The sequence below is a fragment of the Oxyura jamaicensis genome, chromosome 2, assembly GCF_011077185.1.
Source record: "Oxyura jamaicensis isolate SHBP4307 breed ruddy duck chromosome 2, BPBGC_Ojam_1.0, whole genome shotgun sequence".
In the NCBI taxonomy this organism is placed as follows: Eukaryota; Metazoa; Chordata; class Aves; order Anseriformes; family Anatidae; genus Oxyura; species Oxyura jamaicensis.
In genome coordinates, this window is record NC_048894.1 from 109,950,371 (window position 1) to 109,971,395 (window position 21,025).

The 21,025-nt window shown below is 38.0% G+C and overlaps 1 protein-coding gene across 1 annotated transcript in view; it reads left to right on the forward strand.

The window, feature by feature from the left end:
* Positions 1 to 240: 240 nt before the first annotated feature.
* The window catches only part of GNAL (G protein subunit alpha L), a 120,248-nt gene continuing 99,463 nt past the window's right edge, over positions 241 to 21,025 (forward strand). The window contains exons 1-4 of the mRNA XM_035318318.1: positions 241 to 783; positions 1,138 to 1,210; positions 2,067 to 2,121; positions 2,305 to 2,424. Of these exons, the coding sequence (XP_035174209.1) occupies positions 645 to 783; positions 1,138 to 1,210; positions 2,067 to 2,121; positions 2,305 to 2,424 (387 nt within the window). The 5' untranslated portion in view covers positions 241 to 644. The remainder of the gene's footprint in view (positions 784 to 1,137; positions 1,211 to 2,066; positions 2,122 to 2,304; positions 2,425 to 21,025) is intronic.

Genomic DNA, 21,025 nt, shown 5'->3' on the forward strand with positions numbered 1-21,025 from the left:
GGGGGGCGGCGGGGGGCGGCGGGCGGGGGGCTCGGGGCCCCCCCGGCAGCGGCGGGCGGCGGGCGCTGGCCCCGTCCGGGTCCCCCCCAGGTGTCGGGGTCCGGCTGCTACCTCGTGTGCTCTGCCCGCCCTGCGCGCAGGGGTTGCAGCCTGCCCGTTTCCTGGTCTGGCAGAGAGAGGCAGTGCTGAGTTGGAGAGACAAAAATAGCCCTTCGGAGAGAAATATAGGGATTGTGTGCGCGGTGGGGAGGGAGCGAGGAGAGCGGCACCAGGCTGGTTTCCAGGAGGAGCCCTGCGCTGCCTCTCCGCCGTTGCATGTGAGCCGTTTGCCGGCGGATCGCTGGCCCCCCCGGCGGGCCCGCCCCCCCCCCGTTCGGGCACGGCCACCTCCGCCGGCTGCTCCCCGCATCGCCTTCGGGGAGGGAAGCAAACAAACTCCGTTTTGATCAGAGGGCGACCAGAGACCATTTTATCGGAGCGAGGCGGGGGCAAGGAGCGAAGAGAAACCGCCGCAGGGATATCGGGATTTTAGAGCCTGGTCTTCGACGCCTCCCTCCCCCCCCCCCCTCCCCTCCCTCCCCTTCCCCCTGTAAATAACCCGCTGCGCAAAGCCGGCGCTTTGACATCCCTCCCCGGCAGCGGCTATGGGGTGTTTGGGCAACAGCAAAACGGAGGACCAGCGTATCGATGAGAAAGCGCAGCGAGAAGCCAACAAAAAAATAGAGAAGCAGTTGCAGAAGGAGCGGCTGGCTTACAAAGCGACGCACCGCTTGCTCCTGCTGGGTAAGGCGGCGGGGACGGGGGCAGGGGGGGTGGGGGGGCGGCCGAGCGAGGCCCCCCCCCCCCCCCCCAAAGGATGGGGGCCCTGGAGAAGCGGGGTGCTGCCACCCCAACCCCAAAGGCAGCCCCAAACCCAGCCCGGATCGGGACCGGGGTCAGGGTCGGGGCCGGAGCCACCGCGGGGCCACCGCGGAGCGGGCTCGGGGCGAGCCGCACGGATGCGACCGCGGGGAAACGCAGCCGGAGGTGGGAGATGCTCCCGCGGCCGAAAAAAAATAATAATAACCATAAGCATAATAAAAAGGCCATCCCGAGGCTCGTCTCCTAATGGTCTCCCTTCCCTTCCTTCTCTTCCAGGGGCTGGTGAGTCAGGGAAAAGCACTATTGTGAAACAGATGAGGATCCTGCATGTCAACGGATTTAATTCAGAGTAAGGATCGCTCTGGCGTCGTGGCTGCTTTTTGCGTTGCATGCTCGAAGCAGGTTAAGGCTCAGGAAATTTCTCCTGGCATCCTCTGCCGTTTGGTGGCTGGGCACTGCGTTTTGGGGGAGGGAGGGGAGAAAGGGGAGCGAGAATAAGGAAATTGCTGCTGTTGTCTATTTGCATTTTCTCCTTCTGGCCCCTTTACTGTATTTCACACTGTTGCTACTGCAGCGCTTGACAGGCCCCTGTGTAGCAACAACATGGCGACTACTTTTTACATAGAAGCAAATAACTAAATATTGCATCTGTCCGTGATACAAAAATACATGTCAAGTCACATTCAGGATGACAGTGGCTGCTGTTTTTCCGGTACTGGGCTGAGTGTAAAACTGAAACTAATTCTGCACGTTTGTTAGAAATCCTCCTGATTTCTGAGGCTACATCATCTTCTCTCTCAAGAACTCTTTCCCGGAAATCATTAATAATCTATAGCGTTAATTTTAGGTATCTGCTGACTTTCACCTAGATGTTGTTAATTTCGAGCATATCTGCAGCATGCTGTAGGAATGAAAGAATGACTTCTAGTTTCATCAGGGGATGCTTTGCAGATGTGGCTATCATTGTCTGATTATAAAAACAAAAAACAAAATAGAGATGAACGTGGATTGCTCTTCATACCGTGTGAGAAAAGGGATGAGTGGTAAGACATATTTGTCTTGCTATTGTTTTCAGTTAGTATGTTGTAATGACTGAGGAGCAGATAAACAAGAGATCAGTGAAAATAAATAAATAAATAAATACAACTGACTGAGCTGCTTTGGAAGAAAAAGATCAAAGTGATAATATTTCTGTTTTAATGCAGAGAAAAGAAACAGAAAATACTGGATATTCGGAAAAATGTTAAAGATGCGATTGTGGTAAGAACACACTTTATACTGTTCTTCAATGCTTGGGTGTGCTGGAAATGATAAGGATTGTGCTCTCTAAGATTGTGCAGAGAGAAATCCCATTTTGCTGATCAGATTGGATTATCTTCTATTGATCCTGCATCTTACATTTATCCAGATTAATGTATTTGTTTTTGTTTTATCCAATTCTAGACTATAGTTTCAGCTATGAGCACTTTAATACCCCCAGTTCCATTGGCCAACCCAGAAAACCAATTTCGAATGGACTACATCAAGAGCATAGCTCCTCTTTCTGACTTTGACTATACACAGGTAAGACTAGAAACCACTGCTTCATTCTGCTTTGAGGGGGAACGCATCAATTCACTTCCATATGCTGAAATGTTGCTGGCTTTTTGTTGTTGTTGTTGTGTGACTTTTTGGAAGATGGTCATGAGAAGAGCTCAAGCCAGCTTTACCGCTGGGTTAACTTTCTTACGGGACTGTGGTGGTTTCACCTGTTCTAGTGTTGCTTGGTTTTGTCACTACTGATTTATTTGCTGATGTTTGTAAATGCTGTTTCTGTATTTAGTTCTTCTCTTTAAAATTTCTGATATAATTAGACATATTGACACTTGAAATAAGACTCTGTTGAAAGCTGCTTTCCTGCATGGAATTAAATGCAGGATGTCAGTCTGAGGAGTTACAGTTTACCTGCAGAAAAGGATTTAGAAGGATGGAGCGGTCCCAGTAGCATTTTCCATACTCACTGCACTTCAGAGTGGAAACTCACGTAAGCAGTGGTTGAGTAAGGTGGTTTGCTTCCTTATCTGTTTATTATAGTTGGCCTTAGCAGTGGTTTAGTTGTTTGTGAGTGTGAGCCATCTTTTGATACGGAACCATGTGAAAACTAGGGATTTCTGTATGGAGGTTACTCTTTTGTACTCAACTTAGAGATACCATTTGGATTAACTTGCATAGGCATCTTACATTTGATTATTTTTATCTTTTTACATTATTATTTATAGAAACGTGTGTGGTATGGTTGATGTTTTATGCATGACATGAAAGCAACTGCACAGACATAATGAATATTATTTAAAAATATTTTTGCAGTTGAATAATTTTGAATTGGACTTAGAATTTATATATATATATATATATATATATATATATATATAATCCGTAAATATCAATAACAATGTGTTATGGATACAATGAGGACTATAGAAGTCTTCCTTCGTTGGCTAAATGATTATGAGTTGTTCGTGCTATCAATATAACCAAAGAAGCCATTTACAATAGAGTGTCTTTAGGTTATTATAGCTTCAGGGTGGAAGAGGGAGAAGGGAAAGAGTCGTTTCTTTATTATATGACTCATATTCTCTGGTGTGTGGTTTTGCCTCTGGTAAAGCTACCACTTTGAAGGTTCAAGATAAAGAAAAAATATCAGACATCTTGTACAGTTAAAATTTAACACAGAATGCAGATGTTAAGAAAACGACTGTAAGGTACACCCACATATGGCATAATTGCTCAATTGGTAGATGTAAGTTAGTGAAAATGAGAAACTCTTAGAAATGGAAGTCAAATTTGACATGAAACATTTGTCTTATGCAGGTATTTCAGTTCTCAGGCATTTGTTGCTCATATTATCTTCTTTTCTTCAATTTGTATTGGGTAAAACAAATTTGTTTTTGTTTGGGTAAAATAACTAGTTGAATATATCTTTTGTCATTCTCTATAGTACATCTGTTTTTCTGAGCTCTTGGAGGGTAAGAAAACGGAAGCGGACTTTCCATAGGGCTGGATAAATATTCATTATTATTATTTTTTACAAAAAAACTCCTTTTTCACAGAAACCATCTGTATCTGGGCAAATTGAACTCACAGTTTGATAGTTTTAGAGGGGAAAAGCTTATTCTTCTTGGAGGGGAAAAAGAATGGGGCCCGAGAGACTATGAAGCAAGTAATAATTCATTTGAAATCTTGATTCCGAAGTCCATTTTTGTTTAAAATAATAAAAATTAATAAGTATGCTTTTTATTTGAAATAGTGTCAAATAATAATCCTAGTAGGAAAAAATAGTTGTTGCAAGCTTAAAAGGGGAAGACAATTCTAATACTGCTTTAGAAGTAAATATATTTTATGTACCACTTTCATCTATTTCTGTTTTCTTCTCTTACCAATTCATAGGTTTAGTATTTGTATAATACATAGTTTGGCTAGATTATTATTATTTTTTTAATGTCTGTTGGTTTTGTATGTTGTTTTTCTCCTTGAAGATGTGTGAGCAAGACAGATTTTTTTAAAAAGTGCTATTGTGCTTCAGGGCTTGATTCCACTCCAGTTTAAGTCAATGATAACTTAAAGTAAATTTATATTTCCAGCTGAAATAACTTTTGACCCATTTTGTATTTTTGGATAAGGACAGATATAAAAATAAATACTTGGATAGTAATCAGCGCATCCTGTGTTAAGCATTACTGATTCTCTGATTAATACCTGATGTATGGAATAAGGCCTTCTGAACCAGAGAAACCAATGAAGTATTTAATAGTGTTCATTCAATGCTTGCTATTCTACCATCTGTATTTAAAAGCAGATCTAAAGGAAAAAATGCTGACTTAGGCAGGGCTTAGGTATTGCCTCTGGGATAAATTTTGGCACATTCTAAAATATGACAAATGTGACCCTTCTTCCTCTGAATGAGAAAAGAGGTAATTTTAGGATTTGTAGCAGTATGGATGGTAGTGAGCAGTTTAAGACAGCAGCCCCTATTGTTGCAATATGAATTGCAGATGTGTTATTTTTTTGGATAATGTTAGTTGTGTAATCTTTGTCTTAGAAATCAGTGTATTTTAGTTTCAGATGTATTTCAAGTAAATTGCATGCAAAATGTGGTAAAATGAGTGCACTGTACCATGAGTCTTTACAGAGATCCCTCATGATATGCAAAAACTTCACTGATGGCACAATATGGCCAACACTTGTGAGACACTAATTTAAATATATTTGTGACATATTGGATCTGCTTGGATATGCATACTTAAATTGCATACAAATTAACTAATATACATTTAATTTTGAAAATTGCTCTTCAAAATAAATGGACTTAAAATACTGATTTCCTGTGGGTGAAATCATGTCCTAATTAAAATTTCTGACTGAAATTCCAACAACTTGAGTGAGGATGGGATTCGCATTTGTACTCAGATATGTATTTTGGGTTTTTTTTGTTGTTTGTTTTTTTAAATTGTATAGCTCTCTACAAAATGCAAGCCACACATCTTACGTTCTTAGTGGTAAAAAAATTAAAACACATTTTCTCTATACATCATTTTAACATTGCTTTAAGGATCTGTAGATTGCCCAATAGTTTTACCTACTTTTTAACAAATAGTCCTTAATTTGGTTTAGTTACACTACCTTGATGACTTACCTAATTGTTATTAAAAAAATCAAAAGTTTCTCGATTTCTTTTATGATTCTTGTGTTGCCTTTCGTTACTTTTGTTAGAAGTAATAAAATATAATGTTAATTAAATAATAAAGTCTATTTTTTACCCAAAAAAATATCTGGGTGGCTGGTGCAGTCTAATTATATAAATAATACTTAAGGCTTGTTTGTTTTTTTGAAGTGAATTAATGTGAATAAGTCACATGTCCATTGTAGTTTCTTCCTTGAAGTCATGAAAGGAATCAAGATAAAATTTCTTCCGATGGCTACTTTAGACACTATCTTAGCACTGTATTCCAGGACAGTGTCTGTAGAAAGGCTTAAAAACTGAAATGGCAGCACGCACAGCGTATTGGAAAGGATTTTTTTATTATTTTTGGCAAAGTGTTGATTGATATTTGCTAAAGTTAACAGGAATTGACCTGCGCCATTTTTAATCCTTTATTGATGGGGATTTATTTTGTCCTTTGTGAAACAGAGTGAACATATTAAGGGCATATTATGCTAGTAGCTGTGGAAAAACATGGTGTATTATGTAAGCATGTGTTTACCCAAGTTCAGTTGTCTTTATTAAAGTATTTGAATTTTGTGGGCGCAACAAATCTGCTTGGTACGTAATTCCTTTACCCTTTGTCTTCCTCCCAGATTTAGTCAAATTGTTTTTTATAATATATCTCTCAGATTGGGCTAATGCAAAAAGTTACATGAATGTATACAGCAGGTAGTCAATTAGCTACAGCCCAAGTGTATAGTTGAGTGTTTGCCTGCACGAACTAGTCACCAGTGAACGTGAATCATTTGCTTAATAGAGAACATGAAAACACTTCATGTTATTGGGGAATGGGGAGACTTCTCAAAAGATTCATTTTCCTTTGCTAAGAATGTTTTTAGGGAGGAACAGTATTTAGTTAAACCTTTATAAAACACAGAATTGTGCAAATGTAGTCCCTTGTGCTGATTTTAGAATACTGGTTTTAAAAATAATTTGTAAAGCTATTTTATCAATCAGGCAAGCTCTTTAATTCAGCTTTCAAAAGTGAAATGTTAATGTAGGCATTGACAGGGAAAGTGCTTTAGATTAATCTGGTTTGTGGTTTGCTCTGCATTTTCAGATATGGCAGTTTGAGTTCAATTTCATGACTTTAGTTTTCCTCCACGTTTTCTTTGTAAAAATAAGGACTTCATGTTTGTAACGTAAAAACACAAGAAATAAAAAATTATTTATGGTCAGAATTGGAAATTACATGGACTTCTGTTAAGCATTCCGAGTTCTTCTTAGACATAATACTCAAATTCAGAGTTTGCCTGGTGGCTTCTGGTTTACATGACATGAGTCGCAGTGTTTGGAGTAACTGGAGATCTTGCTGAAGGGAAGTATATCACTGGGCTCCAGAAAATCTTTATCCTAAATAAAGAGTTAAATAAAAGATGAAAAACATGATAAATAGGGTTCGTATACAGTTAAACTTCCTCAGGTTGTGCAGTTAATGCTGTGACTTTAATACCCTATTTGGCCACAACGTGTTTAAGTTTCCCTGTAATATGTACTTGATGTAGCCCAAAGGAGTTACAAAACAACATCATCTAACATTTTTTGGTTTTCAAATAACTCACAGTATTTCCGTGTTTCTTAGGAGTATGAAAATATACCAAGTTTTACATAAAAATATCATAAAAGAGAGAATACAGTGAATATTGCTAGAAGTGGCTTGATGTGATTTTTCTTTCTGTCTCAATTTTTACTTTAGGGCTTCATTTACCATTTTGGTAAGATGAACAGCCACAGATTTTTATATTTACCTGTGATCATAATACTTAATATTACTATAGTTTCAAGTGAAAATTAACTTTTAAGAGTCAAGGCAACTTTTAAACATCATCATTTGCCTTTTTCTTGGTCTAAGATGGCACACTGGTTGTTCTTCATTTTTTCTTATTTTCACAAACTTGGAAAGGATCTAGAGGGCCGTGTGATGATTAAATTGTATAGGCTCAACAACATTATTACTACCCTGAATTAAAAACACTTCAAAAACTAATGAAGAAGACTGTCAAAGAAGGACAGCTGAAAACATTGCATACGCTCCTGGAGTTGTTGGCAACTCTGTAGTCACACACAGGTTAATATTGTCAAGAGGACTGATATTGAAAAGTAGTGAGTATTGGGGAGAAGTAGCAATTACTCAAGAGATGAAATTTCTTTGTTGTGATAGTGCTCGTTCTTATGCTATACACTAATGATTAATTAACAGCAGATACTGAAGTTGAGCTCTTGTCATGTTAAGAGCAGATTCTGCTGATGCCCGATGATACCTTTCCCTCAGTATGAAATACCCGTTTGCATACAGATTTTGTGAAAGCGTGTCTGGTTTTCATTAAATCGGCAAGTCGTGGCCCTAATGTTCTGACTAGTCAATGTTAAAGTACAAAATTGTAAACATTTCATACCTGAGATCAAGAGTATACTTAAGTGTTATATGTTATGTTGTTTGCATTCTCTCTAAGGATTTAGTTTGCTGTTAATGGATCAGTCCATCCAGTAGTGCTTTCAGAAATAATTAGGTATTATTTTAACCATGTAGTTTCAAAACTAGAATGTGGATTGTATTGCAAACAAGTATAGGGCAATGTTGGGAAACAAACAAATGAACAAATACCTTTCTTTAATATATTATGAAACAGTAAAAGTATTAAAATCTACCATGGTTTTAATTTCCTTATTGTAATTCTTTAATAAATACTCAGGTTTTACTGAAAACACAATTGAGGCTTAAAATTGGTTTTAATTGGAAGTGGTTTGTGAAAATTATAGCTCTTCCATGAGGCTCAGGATTTCTTGCTTAAAACAGACTTTTTTTTTTGGGGGGGTGGAGGGGGGGCAGGAGAGCGGTTGTGCTTGCTTTAGGATGAAGGAATTCCTTATGATCAAGCATAAAAATAAGGTAAGGTTTTTGCTTTAGCAAAACACCAGTCTGTTTAATAAAGTATAGAACATAGTTCTTCCTCCCCTTGTTCCAAAGTCACTGAACCACAACTGTTAAGAACTTATACCAAAGATAAGTAAATAAAAAAATTGTGTCCCTGGAAAGGAGCTGGAGATCTGCTTAGGCCCCAGATCGTTAACAGCAGAAATGCCGAGACTGAGAGCCATAGGAAGTCCCGTGGATAATCACAAACGAACTGCAGTATTCAGAAAAAATAAAAAGAAGTAGGTACTAGAGTTTGTGATTGTTTCTAGGTCTTGCTATCTCTATATTTTTAAGACAAAATAGACAGAAGGGGTTCACCTTTCCCATGTATTTGCCTTCTTTAGAATGTATTGTTGCATAGCTTTCAATGTAAAATAATGAATTTCAGTCTGAAAAGACAATTATTTGAGAAAGTGTTATTAACAATGCTTCTTATGAATCAACAGTAGTGTTATATTCAATATTACATCATCATAGCAGCACCAAATTGAGTGTTTGCTATTTTACATCGTGAATCTGATTTCCCACGTAGTGGGGTTAGATTTATACTTCACCCAACCTGCCTCACTTATTATCATCACACAACACAGAGGCTTTCGCTGTGAAACTGTAAAGATATTATCATTCATTATTATTGCTAACTAAAGCTTCTGTTGTCTCCAAAATTGTTGACATTTACTTGTCTTACTTCACATTCTGTACCTATGAATACAAATTAGTTGGGGGCTTTTTGAAAGTCAAGCCAGCATCCAGCCTAATACTGTAAATTAATAATAATAAATTTCACATTCTGTCTTTTCTGCTCCAATTTTAGCCAGAAACTTTATATACTTCCATAGCACTTTAGAAGGATAAAAATATTTTTACTTCTAAATTTGGATATTTGATTTGATGGCAACTGGAAGACTAATAACTTGAATTATCATTTTAAGTAGGAGTGACTGATTTTCATTGCGGAACCAAAAATATATTACAGGATTATTTATGAGCTCTAGAATATTTTTTTGTTCATCAGGTGTTTTTCAGAGTATACCCTAATTTTAAGTTAAGGAAAGATGGAAGTGATAAGTTAGTCTGATCGTTATCTTTACACTAGCCCCAGATCTGTGAAGCTTCCTGATTTATTTACAGGTGTGGTGGCTATTTTGTATTCCTTCGCAAACTCTTGGCTGCTGCTTAGGTGTCTTTTGTAAGCTGTGCAGGTGGCAGCAGTCCTTCTCTACCTCAGACAGTGAGATGCTGAAAAGCAGCCGGAGTAACATCGTTGGCTCATCTGGTGCCTGAAGGAGACGAACATGCTGTCTGGGATCACAGATTGCTCTTGATTCCTGGTCTTCCTTCAAGGAAGAAACAGGAAGGAAATTCTTTCAGTTTTCAGCACTTAGGTTGATTGGCATCAAAATCTCTAGAAGATTTAATTTCAAACTAGTATTTAGTTTATTAAGGCTTAAGATGCATTTTAAAATCTCTGCAAGAACTTCATTTGTTTGTTCCCTGGTGTGTAGATAAAACTGAATTGTGATGAAACTAAATGTAAATACACAAGAATGGTAGTCACAGTCTTAATGAAGACACACTATCCAATTAGTCTGAGGATGATGACATTTCATAGTTTCACAAGTGGCAGTTTGCAGAGGAAGGGCAGTAAAATTTTTAATAAATTATCATTATTTATAAACTGCATTAAAACAAATTTTCCATTACAGCCAGAGAAAAGGTAAACATAGCAGAATATGTGGAACAATTGTCCTCATTATCAATTAATTCTTTAAATGTCTTAAGCCAAAGATGTCTGCTTGATGTACTACTTTTGCCATTTTTGAGTGCTTTGTGAAAGTAATGGGTTTACTAGTCAGGGAGAATCTTTCTTTTGACTTCAGTGGCCATGATACAAAAAAAATGTACACCAGCGGTAAATCATTGTATGTATGCATATCATCACCAAAGGCAGCAGAGACCTATGGACCAGAGGATATCACCTACTCAATAATAGTGTCATTGTTTAGAGGTTCAAAGAAGTGAGTGTTCATTAGCACGACAGCCATAAATCTGAGCTGCATGCCCTTTCTTCACCGTGTGATGCAATTCTAACTGGAGTTTCTAGAACAGCATTGAGCATTGCCAACTTAGACCTTTGCAAATTCTTTTTTTTTCAGCACTTCCATAGCTTAATCCATTGCTTGTACTTATTGTCAGCAGTGGATTATCTTTTTAATGTCAATATAGACTACACCAACAGATGAGATATTTTGTTTGAGGAAGGTAGCAGCCGGAGCTGAGGAATAGAGAACAAGCTCAGCAGTGTGAACAGAAGACTCTGTGTGTACCTTCCCTAAAATGAAGTAAATAAGTTGAAAACCTGCAAGTATTATGGACAATCCCCCCCCCCCCCAGATTATTGAAGCAGCTCTTTGTAAAAAGTGTAAATGGTTCTTTAAAGCAGTTGCAGGGCAAGAACAGCACGCATTTGCAATTAATGATGAAAGTTTCCAAAATGTGGTTGAGGTCTTTGTTCTGCCACCTATCTAATTGCATTTGCTTTTCTGTAGCTGAAAGATTCAATTCAAGATTTTAGTCAAGTTCTAGGACCTTCTCTTAAAAAGGAGGCAGAAGGAAGATGTAATTTGTACAACACAGTCTTAAGTTTATATTGTCTTATACTTTGGAAAGTCTTGCAATAATTTCTTGGAACAGAGCTACATCTGGTTGTAAGCATGCCAGCTATCATTTGAAGCATGGAGATTATGCTTTCTTATTTTAAATCAGTAGATTAATTTTGGTTGGTTTAAAGTGCACTCTTGTAATTAATCTGCTAGTATTTGTTTTAAAAACCTATGTTGGATGTTTTGAAAGGATATTTATCCTTAGGCAAGAAGAATATTGGAATTTTTATCTGTTATGTCGACATTAGAGATGAACTTTGCCTTTTAAATCTTTTAAAAGTAAACGTTCTCTGACACTTCTGCCAATTCATTCCATTTGAGTTTTCTTATTGCTGTCAGGAGGACTTAAACATATTTTAATGCAAATAATTATCCCACTGTTTTGAACTGTGAAAGTGTTTAGCAAGATAAAATAGGCTAAGGATATGCAAACCCTCTTCTCTCTGTTAATTTGGTGAATGCTTTTTGATCACGTCCACCCTCACTTCCATAGGATGTTAAGTGACAGAGCTGTGCAGATCATTCTTTTCTTAACATACACCCACATACTTTCTTTCATATCAGCTAAATAATATCGAATTTAAGAACTGTCAGGTAGGAAAAACAAGAAGAGGCAAAGAATGGTTAAGTAAAATAGGGAGAAGCGTATCCTCATTTCCCTCTGCAGCCAACCTGCGAAGCTAAAGCTGGCCACGAGCAGCAGCTCCAGGTTGTCAGACAGGTCCATCTTGGGTGCAGGCTGGGTGCCTTGAGGAGTTCACAAGCTGAGGTGAAAAGAAAAGGCAGAAGGCAAATGTAAATAAAACGTAAATTAAATAATAAATAATAACAAAACTACGCTACGAATATTTGGTCATTTCTTTCATTTTGTCATCGGAGAGAGGAGGAGGTCAGGTATTTCCACTTGTTCCTGAACCTATGTCATCAATTGTCAGTTTCCTAGAAGATGTTGCAGAAGAGTGTCACTTCCCGGCAGGTTTTGGTAGCCTTAACCATTGGGGTGAGATTTTTCTTTCTGGCAGACAGGTGACCTTTAACTGGGACCTTAGACTGTGCTTCCTTTTCGTGATGCCATTGTTGCCTGTCCCTTTTGGGAAGAATGGACTGTTGTATTTTGGTTAACGTACATTTAATTAAACAGCAGAGCTTTTATTTTTCCACTCCTAGAACTACCGTTTTTGTCTGTGTTATCATCTGTGCTTTCTCTGTAGATTTTAATAATAGTAAACTAAAAAATATAACTAACAAACAAGAGTATGAGTATATTATGGACAAAAAGAATAATTAGGGAATACATAAGTCAGAAATGATCATGAGGGAATCTAACTGCTTCAAAATCATGGCAGTAAGGTGACTCTAAATGTTTCTGAAAATCAGCTATCCAAACTGCAAAGAATTTTCACTACTTTTTTTTTTTTTTCAGAAATAAGGGATTAAATTTGGTGCTTGGCCTACAAATGACCATATGTTCTACAGAGCAAGTTGTGATTCTTCTCCCCAGTCAATGAAAGCCTAGGAAGATGTAGAATGGTCTAGAAAAAATAAAGCTTGTCCTAAAATCCTATATTGTCTATATGATCTTGCAAATGCTTAAACATTTGCACATATGTTGACCTAAATGCATTGCTGGTTCGCAATTAGCACAGCATTCGTGCAGCTGAATTTCCGGTTACGCAGTGATATTAATATCAAAATCACAAAGACTTTCGATTGAAAAACAAACCCAGCGAACCATTTCTCCGTGTTAAATTTATATTTGGGAGGTCGTTGAGGACTTTTATGGATTTTTTTGGGGGTGGGAAAACTTGTGTAGGTTAGAGATTGGCACAAAACTTGAAATAAGCAAAATCTTTTTCAGATAAGTGACAGTTCTCTGGATGCTATTAAGCTGCGAACAGTAGGTCTTTTCAATAATCACTGTGAATCATTTTCATATTGTTTTTTTTTTTTTTCTTAATAATAATATCTTTAAAAGGCTTGCTGAACAGTAGGCTGCACCAGCATAACTTTCTGTGCAGAAGGAAAGGGTTCATGCACGGAATCTTAGATAATTTACCTTCAATTGATTTGCACAGCTCGATAATACCAGAAGAATATGAGCTCAGTTCATGGGTTAATTTAGCACTGAATCTCATCTCTGATGATGGCCAGTAGTGGCAGTGGAAAAACAGTTTGAGTGAGACAGTCACATAGTAATATTGCCTCTATTTCCTCCATTTATTCTCCTAGTCTCCATGGATTTATGGCTGAGGTATTTTTTGACTTCAAGTAGTATTTCTGTATTTAATAACTTAATAATTTCAGTGAATTTTTCTACCAGGAATTTCTCTCCTTTTTTTTTTTTTTTTTTTTCGACTTTGCAACCTGGGTGAACTTTCAGTTACGGCTGTAAGTCTGAAGAGTCTGAAGTTTAATTATGTGTTGTATGAGGAAGTACCACTTGATTGATTCTTTTTTTTTTTTTTTTTTTTCTTTTTAAGCCAGATGGTCTTGCCTAGTTTGTCTACTAGAAGTATTCCATCTTTTCCACGTTGCCCTTCTCATTACATACCATATCCCTCCAAATATTTATCTTTGAGCTTAAAGAGTCTGTTTAACTGGTTCTCTCACAGGACTTCTTCCATATCGTTGCTCATTCTTGTTGCCCTTCCATATATCTTCTGGTTTTACTAGACACTGTTTGCAAGGAGAGGCTGTAACTGAACACACTACTCAAGATGTAGGTACATTGTGGATTTATATGGTAGAATTATGTTTTCTTTTTCATTCTCCAGTCCTTTTCTAATAATTCCTAACATTTGTTGTTGTTGTTGTTTTGTTTTTGCCACTGACATGGTATGTTTTATATAATTATTTTTATATTTTTATAGAGTTATAGTAGAGGATTTTATAATTCCAAGAGAACTTGAACACAGTTGCAGATAAGAGGCATATGTGTGAAGGTCCCTACAACATGGCCCAAAGGGTACTACTATTAATGATAATTATCCTTATTCTTCTCAGGTATTACCAGATCTGTCACTTATTTTGACTAGTTTGTTCAAAAAATCCATTGCATTCAACTGTTTTATTCTTTAATGTCTAATGACATCTTCTCATTTGCTATGCTGCCATGTATTCCTTATGAAAAAGCGTTTTTAAAATTATCTACCATGACTAATATTTTCTTATGTGCAGGAGGAGAACACACTTTATTTTTGTTCTTAAAATGGAAAAAAAATTGGTCTTCAGCCTGATTTTGGAGAGGCAATGTTTACAGTACCACGAAGGACATTTGTGCTTTCAAATCTGCTCATCGTTCCTTAGTCTTATTTATGATTTGCCTGATTTAGCAGAAAAGACCATTGTTTGGAATCATTATAAGAGAAAGAAAATGTTTTAAAAAATTAGAATGCCATTTTTTTTGCAGTCCATAATGCTGTGTGTCACTGAGAGAAAATGTTTTGAACTTTTTGATCTCCCCAGGGGAAACGCTGCAAGTAGCAGAATTTTGTTATTTTTATGTCAATTTAGGTCTTACATGATTCAGCACTTGTGGTTTGTGGGAAAATGAGTTGTAGATTATGATTAAAGGAACAGAAATAGTAAGGAGTGGCTACTAGAGAAGGCATCTTCTTACTGTTAAAATATTTTTTGGATTGGCTTTTCATTTTTAAGTGTCTATCTCAGTTCCTCATATTTGCTCTGTTAGTTGTGACTTGTACACTTCAAAGAGAATTTAGAACAACAAGTTGCTTTAGGATCTTGATAATACCAAATCTGTTAATTTAAATCTGTCAAACGTGGTTGCCTCCAGCAGGTCAGCCACTAATCCCCTTTTGACAGCCTCTCAGGAATAAACAGAAAGTCTCTAGGGAAGGGAATGAAAAAGAACAGAGGATGCAAAATAACTGCTTGTAGTGCAGGAATTATTTTTTTTTTTTGTAATAATGGACCACAGAAAATGAGTTAACGCATTCTGGGATGTATTAACAAGGCTCTTGTACAAAAAGACATGACTCAATTATGTCATTCTCTTTGGCACTGGTGGGTCCTCAGCTGGGATATTGTGTCTAGTATTGGGAACTGAAAAATAAATAATAAAAAACAGAAACAAAAACAAAAACTACACAAATGGTGTGTTGGGGAGAGCATCAAGAATAAGAAAAGACTAAGAAAACTGGGTATGCTTACTCTTGAAAAGAGAACAACACTCTAGGTTGAATGGAAAAGGGAGCTGAATACAATTTTAAGTACGTAAAAATCTGTAATTATGTATTCTTGGGCTGTCTATTCAAAGAAAGGAAATGAACTTGAGAGGAGAAAATTCCTCTCTTCTCTTTTGTATGAAGGTCTACATTTTCAAGATAACAGTGAGTCTAGGGATCACAGTCTCTTAAATGTGTTGAAATATGAATGCCCTGTTTCAGGCATTTAAGGCTCTATTTTCAGTAACATGAACCACCTGCTCAAGTTAAAAACTTCTGAAAATCTGGAAAACTTCAGAAGGCATGAGCTCTAAAGGTTCAAAGGAACAAACAACACGCCTTCAGGTACTTTCAGGTAAAAGCAGGAAGCATGAGTTTTTGTTTTCATCCACTTCTTCACTGACAACCACATGCATTTAGGTATAAGATTTTATGTGTATCTTTCTGTCTCAGGTTCTAATCTTAACTTTTCACAAAATAGGACATTCGGTGGCTAATAGTTGTCTACTAGGTGTAGGACCTCAAGCCAGTCCATGAAAAAAAAATAAAGACTGGGAGAATAAAACAAGTTTATCTCAAATTTGTGGCGTTAAAGGAGAAGTTCTCCAGGTCACGGGTGATAGGTGAGTGGTTCTGAAGCACTGGAGATAGCTCCCGGCTGTAGAAGCAGGAAGGTCTGTGTGTGGGTCCTGTGGTAAGTGCCGCCACTTGACAATGCAAGTTGTGCATTTGACTTCATAAGAGGGTGTACCATACGATGTCACACTCAGCAATAAAAAGTGGAAAAAGGAGGAAGAGGGGAGGGGTGGGCTCTTGTTGCGAAAACGTCTGTCCTCCTCCCGAACACCGGCTACGTGCGTTGAGGCCCTGCTTCAAGGACGTGGTCAAGCATCGCTCATTTGTGGGAAGTAGAGAGTAATTTCTTTCCTCTGCACTTCCACATAGCCTTTACTTGTTTTGTTTTGTTATTCCCTTTTCCCCTCCCTCTTCCCCTTTCCCTTTTTTCCCTTTAGTTGAATTGTTTAATTAATAATAATATTTCCATAATAATATTTTTTTTTCTCTATAATTAAATTATCCTTCTCTCAACCCATGAGTTGTTCTTTCCTTAACTTCTTCCCCTCCTCATCTGAGGAGGGGGAGTGAGAGAGCGGTTGTGGTGTTCAGCTGTCTAGCACGGTAAAACCACCACAGAGGGGCTGGAGAGGAGAGTTGTGGCAAAGTTTGTGCTAGTGAGAGGTTTAAGGAACTAAGGACACATAGGGAAACAGGTTTCATTAGTTACCATGCTCATCAATACAAATCCTGTAGAAAGGAGAAGCAACTCCGATTTCATATCGCTGTTAGGGATTGCTCCCTGCTTTCCTAATGGAGTGCATTTAATGAAAAATGTTGAGATACATCTTGCAATACTGTTGATTTAAAGTATGATTGCATTGAAAGGTGTATCATCTATTTTAGTTCCATAATCATTAGAAGTATTGCCTTCATACGTTATAAGTACAGCCAAAAGCCATGCTAATACCGTTCCTGATCCATGATTATATGATAGATACGAACTTGCTGCATACCCAGATCCTAGGGGTGTGAATTCTGGGGGGGAAATGGAGCTTAAAAGTATGCAATAAATGAAAGTTTTCTGTATTTCCTCTTTCCCTTTCGTAAATACAAACAAAAGTCCTTGCAAATAGTATAATTAGGTGGTTATTTTTTTGTAAGAATGTTTTGCTTTGCATGCTTCCAGACACCAAAAGGGAAATGTAAAAGAAAATGTTGGTTAATCAGTTTATGAAGGGCTGCTCTATGGAATTTGAGGATGTAATCAGGAGAAAATCCTGACTCTGACAGTCAGCTTGAGCGCAGGGGAAATTCCAGGCAGTTGCTTCTAGCAAGAGAGCTCCTTTAATCTGAGCAGTCTTTGTTTGCTGTACTTATTGACGGGCTGACTTCAGTCGGTGCCTACTATTTCTGGGCAGGTTTTCCCTGTGTTGTTAGGGTAGATTCTTGTTGGGGCCTGATGGTTTTCAAAACTGGAGGGCATTTTACTGGCTGACGGACATTCTAATTCGTTTACTTTTTTTTTTTTTGCGATGTTTATGTGCATATGGTACCTTTTCTTCCTCCCTACATCAATTATTTTTCTCCCCAGGTTTCATACTTGAAGCAACTCTGAATCATACTGCTGTTCTGAGCAAGCATACTAAGGAGGGCTCATGGTGTAGTTTCATGAGCATTTGTTCAAGCAACGCTGGCAGGCTGAGCTGTGCTCCTTCTCTCCCTGTAAGCCTCCCCTGTCTCTACCCACTCCACTTACCCATTTTTGTGCCTGCACCATGCCTTCAGCTGTGTCCTGGCAAAGCTGTTTGCTTGGCCTGACCAAATGAGGTGGAGGGAAAGGTTTGTTTTCATACAGATCACTCCCCTTGGTTTTACACTGGTGGAGTGACACAAAATAGGGAAGAAGAAAGTGGAGGCTGGAACAAGTAGTAGGACATAATGGGAGGGTGAACGCTTACTTCATCCACCTCCATGTCTACAGTCAGAGGTTAGGGTCAGACCAGAAGCCACTGAAGATCTGTGCGGTAGGAGAAACACAGTGCCGTGTGTTAGTTCTGCTCCTCCATTTGCTGTCTGCCATTTCTTGCAGGGGTTAGGCGGTACGAGAACAGGTCTGGCTTGTTCCCCTTCCGTAAGTAAACAGTGCTACCTGCACTGCAGTTATTCCTAAACTTAACCTTGTGGACTGGGGCTTTAAGGCTTAGTCTGATGGGTTTCAAAAACAATTGAGTGACATGAACTGCAGTATACAAAAGACTTAATAGCTGTATGAGTCTCATGTAACAAGAACTCTTCTCTGCTGGCTTCGTTGCGTAACTGCAAGCCACTTCCTCTGTGTTCCCATATCATCTGCGCTGGGAACACGATAGATAGGTATGCAAAAATCCCATGAGTGGTCATTTGGCCACCAAAGACATAGCAGAGGGGGGTACATACAGGTATACATACGTTTAAATTGTTTACTTGTTCCCAGCGTATGGGTTGAGCCAGCACAATAGTGCTGCTGTGGATGTACAGACAGAATGGAGCATTGTGGCGGTGGGTGCCATGTCAGTGACAGTCTGTAGAAGTGAAGCTGTTTTGTAAAGGTTGCATGGCCTTTGGGGGAGGCAGGGCAGGTTCACTTAAGTCAACTGTGTCAGATTACTCTCTAACATACCTAGATCAGCACTATGCTGTCTCATTTTTAAATAGGTTAACTGAAAAAAAAATATATATATATATATATCATAGCTGTTGTTCAGGTGAAAGTTTTGCCTGATGTGCCAGTAATATTTCCGTATTAGCTGTTACTTCATTTTTCCAGTTGCAGCATGAGTGTGAGAGAGCACACCACCTTTCTTACCAGCATGTGTGATGGTTTTCCTTCTGTAAGCTAGGAAAGTCTGCTACCAAAAAAGAATCATCAGCCTGTGTCTGTCAGCCTTTGTATAGGCTGTTACTGGATGATATAAGAGACCCTGTGGCTGGCTAGAGAGGTAAATGCTTTCAGTAGGAGTTTCAAAAAGAGTAAGACCATTTTGCACATATTCAACAGTGAGACTTCAGAGGTTTCACAAGCTGTAGATGCTACAGGAGAAGCACACTTGTGTCTAATGTATACGTTTTCAAAGTCTGAAGGTCAGCTCGGAGTATAGCTAGGCTAAATTGTGGTGTTTAGGAAATGAATCGAGAGCAAATATGATGTCTTCTAACGTTTTTGTTTTGTCTTTATAAAGTCCACTGAAGCCTTTGAGCTGAACTCCTAAATTCCTGCTAAAAATGTTAAAATACGACCTCTAGTATCTGCACCTATATTAGCGCAAGCAGTAAATAATTTCATATATTTTCTCACGAAGGGAAGAATTAAAACCTCTTTCTTGCATTTCAGCCTAGATTTATGTAACGTGAAAAAAAATAGAAAGGGAATATATCCATCTTTACAAAAATACAGAGACTGTCTTAGCTGAATACTTGAATAATGAGTACTGTGTGGGGGCAGCCTGAAAGCTTCTCTGCATCTAGCAGTATTTGTAACTTGTTTCAAATTGTATTACTGCTGTTCTTTCACTTAGTTTCCATGTTCACTTCTCTAAAATCTGAATGCTATGTTATCACAAGGAAAATGTCCCAGTGATGTTTCCTGAGCATGTAAAAAGAGAGACACAGGGAAAGGAAGTTATTTTATTATTATTACTATTATTATGTGAAGTAAAAGATTGGCATGAGCATGTTTGTCACCAGGTTTGTTTAAAAATAATAATCCAGGATCTTTAAGATAGAATAAAAATACTCTCAGATACTCTCAAATACTACACAGATTATCTAAAATACAAATACACAAAAATAAGTTCAAAATTGGTACGATGATGCACAATAGGAGCCAATATTGGTACTTTAAACTTCAACAGAAGAACCCAAAAAAGCAAAATTCACATTTAACTCAAAGGTTTAATTTAAGCAGGTTTTGGTCTGATTTTTTTTTTTTTTTTTTAAGATGAAAATATGTTTCCAAGAAGGTTACAAAGTGATAGATAAAAAAGGTGATTTAAAGCAATCCAACTTAGAACTAAGCTCTGCAGCCAACTACAACTAAAAATTGTAGGTGAGAAAGAAAAATAAGTAACTGGTTTGTTTTCCAGTTTATATGGATGGATGTCAAAACTTTTCCCAGAGCAGAGTAAAACTTAGAAGTGAATCATTAGGAATTATTTTAAGAAAATTTTAAAGATGCAGTTTTGCTGCATTGGAGAGCTTAGCTACCTTCAACTTGAGACTTTTAACTTTACAAACAGAGAATGTTCAAGGGACATAGTGCAACTGTTCTGCATCAATTGAATAAATCTAAGTACTTCCTTGTGGTACAATGTTTCTTTTCTGATTTATCAAGCCCACTATACCTTGTGTGCATGTTTGCATGTGTGTATGTTGACTGTCAACATAGTATTTGATGAGTACATCAAAAGTATAGTAACACCTTAGTATGGAACTAGTTCTTGAGATTTTGTTTATTGTAGTGTTCATTGTATCTGTAGTGTCCTTAATTGTCTCAAAAAAAAAAAAAAAAAAAAAAAAAGTGCAAAAATTTCAACATTGTTACCTGCTTAACCAAAAGAATTACATAGTATTTTTGTTTGTTTGTTTGTTTTTACCTTGTGGACACAAGTAAGCAACACTACATTCTTGTTCATCAGATGGTTTATTAGTGATTTTTACAGTGTCAGCAAGACTTTCCCTCTCTGCTTTCTGAGCTCTCCATGGGCTTGCCACATCCTCTCATCTCCTGCCTGCTCATCCCCATCTGCTGTGGGATGACAGAGGCAAAGAAGAAGGGGGATACTGAAGGAAGGCTCCCCAGTATCTCCCTTGGTTTCTTTTTCTTTCTTCCCTGCCCATGGCTTGTCATTTCCTTCCCTGGTGGGACCTGGGCAAGGAGGCTCCCCAAGGTATCCTCCCAGCAGAAGACCTCTCAGGTGGTGCTTGGCTGCTTCTGCCTTGTGCCAACTGGGGAGAGAGAGATCACGAGTGGCCAAGTTATATTTTTACCTGACACAAGCTCTCTGATGCGAAAAATGAACTTTTGCCCTGCATATATGTGATGCTGTCCTGTTGAATTGTT